The 5513-nt window shown below is 38.2% G+C and overlaps 1 protein-coding gene and 1 pseudogene across 1 annotated transcript; one reads left to right on the top strand and one right to left on the bottom strand.

The window, feature by feature from the left end:
- The window catches only part of LOC138009701 (uncharacterized), a 4527-nt pseudogene extending 970 nt beyond the window's left edge, over positions 1-3557 (top strand).
- Positions 3558-4156: 599 nt separating this feature from the next.
- On the bottom strand, positions 4157-5255 carry LOC138010805 (uncharacterized). Its single transcript, XM_068857783.1, has 3 exons — positions 5008-5255; positions 4697-4936; positions 4157-4353 (listed from the first exon to the last, which is right to left on the bottom strand). The coding sequence occupies exons 1-3, from the start codon at positions 5253-5255 to the stop codon at positions 4188-4190; spliced, it is 654 nt and encodes a 217-aa protein (XP_068713884.1). The 3' UTR covers positions 4157-4187.
- Between the last annotated feature and the right edge of the window lie 258 nt (positions 5256-5513).

The raw sequence follows: 5513 nt of genomic DNA, 5'->3' as shown, positions 1-5513 counted from the left end.
AGCAGACGAATTATTTCCTGCTACGGAAATTGAAGATGATCCAGACAAAAGCCTGGCGGATGTTCACCCATTAGGCGAGGATGCTCCATTTGAGGAAAACCACCAAGATGACACTGATCCTGAATGGAAATTGTCAGAGGAGGAAGCAGAAATGGACGATGATGGAGATGACGAAGAGAAGGATACACCAGTCACAAGAAATACTGTAAAGTAGGAAATGTTCTGTTGTTAGTACTTAGTCACATAATTTTTGTATATAAGAATGTTATTGCTAGTTCATTGCAATTTTGCTGCAAAGCATTGACAAATTATAACAACAGCAGCCACACTAATAATTCACAATTTCAATAACTTACCAAAAACTACTGAAGAACTAAAACTTAGTAAGTGTAATAGCCAAAATTGTTATAAACATGCCAATAAAGTATTATGTAATATAGAATTATAATAATAACAAATAATAATAATAATAATAATAATAATAATAATAATAATAGCAATGATAATAATAATGATACTGGTAATAATAATTAACTACACAACAAAGATAAAAATATTTGTTAATTAAAGTTAAGACCCAAGTTCTAATGGTTTCCTTTCATCTTTACAGAGTGACACCTGGTACCCCATGTCAAGATGAACCAAAGTTCATTGTTTTTTACAGCGCATTGTTGGCAGTTTTCTCTCTCTTCTGCTTCAACTGCAAAGAAAGCAACCCGTCAGTGTCGATGGACAGTTGCGGAACCATGGTCACTGTGAACCAAAACTGTCAATCATGCAAAAAGAATTTCAAATGGAGAAGCCAGCCATTTATTCTTGGAAGATATCCAGCAGGAAATCTTCTGCTAAGCTTTGCTGTCTTAATGGCTGGTGGCTCTATTGGAAAAATTCTTCTTGTTTTTAAACACATGGGCCTGAGTGTGTACGAATCACGTACCTTCTTCTATCATCAAAGCAGATTTCTCTTTCCAGTGGTTTTAAAGTACTGGGAAGACTACCAGGCAGGGTTGTTTGCCCAAATTAAGGAGATTAAAGATGCAGTCTGGTCAGGTGATGGTCGGTTTGACTCGATGGGTCATTCGGCCAAATATGGGGTTTATACACTCCTTTGCTCACCCATTATGAAGATTGTACACTTTGAGTTGTTACAGGTAAAAACTGAGTACATGAGTAATGCTGAGATGTTCCTTGTGAATACATTATTTAACTTTATACAGTAACATGAAATGCTGTAAGTCCCTGAGGCTGCATTTATTCCTTTGAAACAAGCTGTCAAACACTTGTATTGGAAAACAATTTTTTGTCCTGCATGCAGAGGCGGACCCAAAGCTTGAACTAAGGGGGGGTGGGGGGGGGGCTTTTCTCCCTTCTGTCATTTCTTCTTTTTTTACCCAAAATAAGAGGGGGGCCCCTCTCCTAGATCCACCACTGGCATGTGCACAAATTATTTGTTTCTTTGATTGCAGGCAAACCAAGCAGGTAGCAGCACTGCTATGGAATTGGAAGGCTGTAAACTTTGTTTTCAGTATTTGACGAAAGTTGGGCTTGCCATAAAAGTTTTTGTGTCGGATCGCCACAGAGGCATTGCAAAGTGGATTAGAGAACATCAACCAACTGTGAAACACTACTTTGATCAGTGGCATGTAGCCAAAGGGCTGGTTAAGAAACTTCTGGCTGCCAGCAAACTAAAAGGGTGTGAGGTGATTTCTGAGTGGATAAAGGCAGTGAAAAATCACATCTTTTGGTGCTCAACATCAACAAAAGATGACTTTCCAGACATGATTCTAGCCAAGTGGAAATCATTTATGCGCCACATATCAAACAAACATACTGGCCATCCTGATAGTAACTTTGAAAAGTGTGCACACGATGAAAACATAGAGCCCAGGAAATGGATCAAAGTTGGTATGTCAATTTGACGTTTCAAAAAAATAGAGTATCTGTTGGTCTGGTTGCCAGTTACACTACCTATATAGATATTGACTGTGCTTTTCTGCTCCCATAACATGACGGTGTAGAATGCTGTAAAATAATATAATATAACCCAATATGCATCTTTTCCTGCACTTCAGTTGTTAAAATACTCAGTACATAAATATGAATCTTTTTATTGGGTTGTGCCTTTATAATAATAATTCTTTCCAACAAACTTCCCATTCATATTACCAGTAACTGCCATTGACCTGTCGTGAATTGGGTATGGATTTTCTTAGCATGTAAACAGATAGATTTCCCGCTTTTGTTTCACAGTGGTGACACAAAACAAAAGCTGGAATTCCATCTGTGTTCACAGGCTAGGATATCCTCTGCAAATGCACCTTATGTCCACATCATTACTGTTCAAATGCTAAACAGCATTTATTGTTGCATTATTTCCCAGGGACTAAGGCATATGAAAAGGTCGAAGAAATTTTAATGAAGACTGGCATACTGAATGATGTCAAAAGGCTGTCTCCTGAGGCAGAGACCAGCTAGCTGTTTGGAGGGTTTTCACTCCACCCTTAATCAGTGGCATCCCAAGATGATGTGCTTTTCATGGCTTGGAACATTCTGCAGGTAAGATTAATTTATAATGAATCTTGTGACTGAGATATTTGTACCCTCCCTCACGGGTGTAAACCCTCAAGCAAACAACCTTGTTAGGCAAAAGAGCATGTGCAGGCCTTTGTCATGAATTACAATTATAGTACATGTAACAATTTTTATTTTTTATTTCCATTTTTATAGACATGTCTTAGCCAGTCTGCATTTCAATGAAAACCTAAGAAGAAACACAAAAAAGACAAAGGAGGGGAGAGCTTATGTGAATGTAATATATCCTAAATTCAAAATGGGTGAGGAAGTTGTGCGGGAAGTTGCAGAGCCACCTACATATGGTATGTGCTACATAGCATCTCCATGATGTTCAGACCCGGCCTAGGCTAGTAAATAGAAGAAACATTTCTAGATAAGACAGTAAGGTACTAGATTTCTGTGTCGACTTTAGAAGTATACTTTGGTATTAATGTAATTTCTTTTGTTTTGAAATTACAGGTTATGTGGAAGACATAAAGCGGCTTCTGTTCAGCATGACAAAACAGGAGAGGGATAACGTAAGGGCAAAATACAAGGCAAAGATTCCTGATCCCTTGAGCCATCAGTTCCCCGAACGCACTTCCAAGGATACGGCCATAAAACGTCACGAGGCACGCAAGGAGCTACGGACAGAGTTATTCCCTTCAGGTAAAGTGATCACCAAAATTTGAAAACCCTTGTGTGTTAACAGTCTCAGGGTATATCATAGTCTAGAGTTGACATAAACCAAACTTTAATCTGGACATGTGATGGAATTGTAAATCTTTGGGATCTCAAATTAGGGAAAGCATTAAATGATGAGCTTACAGAATTGAGGTGTAGATAATCAAAGTAAAATATAAGTTAAAGTCTTGACGACGACCAAATACTTTCTACTTACAGAAGCAGAGCAATTAAAGTTGCAGCAGCAGGGTGAAAAGAGGTGTTCTTCTTCTCAATCCGGACCCTCTTCCAAAAGAAGGAGGACAACAAGAAGAAAATGAAACTACCCAAAATGAAAAAAAAAACAGTGAAAGACCGGCAGAAACAGCAGTTTATAATATAGCCAATTTTGATTTTTCACAAGAAAGACTTTTAATTAATTCTTCTTCAATTGGTTTTGTTATTTTATAGAAATAAATTTTTAAAAAGTTCTTACGCGATTAAACAAAACTTGTAATTAAATATAAACAATTCTTTGAGAGAGTGAATGTGAACAGTATTTTATGAAAATAATTTTTTCACCCAGTAACACATACAAACAAAATTGATTACATAAGAGATAAAGTGTATTTTGCAAAAAAAATAAAAGAGTATTGCATTAGTCTTGTCCATTCTGTACGGGGATGGCGGTGTCAACTCGAAGTAAGGCTGTCTCGGGAGGAAAAAAATTCTTCAAGATTTTGCCGGGAAGAGGGAAATTTTTTGGGAAAAATGAGGTAATAAAGTTACATTTTTGGGAGCTTTGAGATTTTTTTACCCAAAATTTTGGGTCAATATTCTAGATTTTTGGGAGGACTTTTATTTAAACATGGTTCTGCTCAAGCAGCCTTTATATCAGCTGTCACCCCCCATATTGTGTTACAAATAGATACATGTATCATCCAGCAAGTTATTTCAGGCTGTCATATCAGTTAGTCCGCACGCTCCTGTCCAGACACATAGCCTGTTGCCTCCAGTGTATGAAAACTTGATCTGATTTTGTGGTATACACATGATGGCAAGGGCCTTGTGTTTTCCCATCCTAATGGGCCGAATAGCCACCTTGCTAACCACCGATACGCCACAGCTCTGAGGAACCTAAAAGTAAGAAATAAAGGTTAAGAGAAAACCCACAAAAAAAAAAAAAAAAAATTCCCATGCCATAATCACTCACTGAAAAACTATGTCCCTATTAAATGTGGCCAATCAGAGGTAAATTACTCTATAATGCAGTCAACAATTTCCCTGCATTTTATTTTGCTGTCACCACAGAAACTAATCGGCTCCCCAATACAAAGAGTTGTACCAATGTGCATCACGAATTTATTTGGTGTATTAAACAACAACAGTAAGACAGTTGAAAGGCAAATTGCGGTGCTCTGGGTGTAAAAATGAAGATTTTATATGTGTGATATCAGGTTAAATTTTATCGAACACTTACTTGTTTTGTGTTGCATTACTTCTTTTCCGGTAATATCTGCCATCCTTGTTTCGAAGAAATGGTCCGACTTGCTCAAGGACGGTGGAGTTGGTCATGGCAGAAAAGTCGGAATGACTGACGATACATTGTGCATCTAGACCGATAAACGTGAACTGTCTCCTTGCCTCGGATATCTCTAGACAACATCTATATTCACGTGCTCCGACCAAATGTGTTGTGTTGCAATTTCCACACGTACACCTGATAAATGTGAGGCGTAGATATGAGCCATGATTTATCGAAGAGGTACAAAAAAAATTATAAGCCCTTACCAATCATTTAGAGCGATTAGTCCCTCGGAGCGCTGCTCTAAAACAGAAGGCAAAATGCCCATCTTCGTCTTCGTCTTCATCATCATCGCCATATCGGCATCTTCGCTGTCCGCGAGAGGTTCGCCTTGATAGGGAGCAAAATTCCCGTTCAACTCAAAATAGTCTCCACCATCTTCCTCTTCGCTACTGGGGAGAACTTCGCTTGGTTCAGAAGACGATTCACTCGACAAAACGTCAATATCAGACATTTTCTTCGACCACGAATACACAACAAACGTGAGTGAAATGAACCACGCTTATCTGAGTAAACACAACCAGTGACGTCATCGATCGATTTCACTCGGTACCAGGGCCCGGACATGGTTTTGTGTAAAATGTAGGATTTGGACGGTTAAAAAAAGATATCTTCCGGTCCTTTTTGGCCAAAACAAATTAGCTCATGATGATCAGCATATTTCAAACTACAAATTTGAGCAAAAATTTCAGATACGAAAATTTCGTTTCAG

Source organism: Montipora foliosa, chromosome 7 (assembly GCF_036669935.1).
Source record: "Montipora foliosa isolate CH-2021 chromosome 7, ASM3666993v2, whole genome shotgun sequence".
Lineage (NCBI taxonomy): Eukaryota > Metazoa > Cnidaria > Anthozoa > Scleractinia > Acroporidae > Montipora > Montipora foliosa.
The sequence above is the reverse complement of the archived record's forward strand: the minus strand, read 5'-3'. Positions and strand labels throughout refer to the sequence as shown.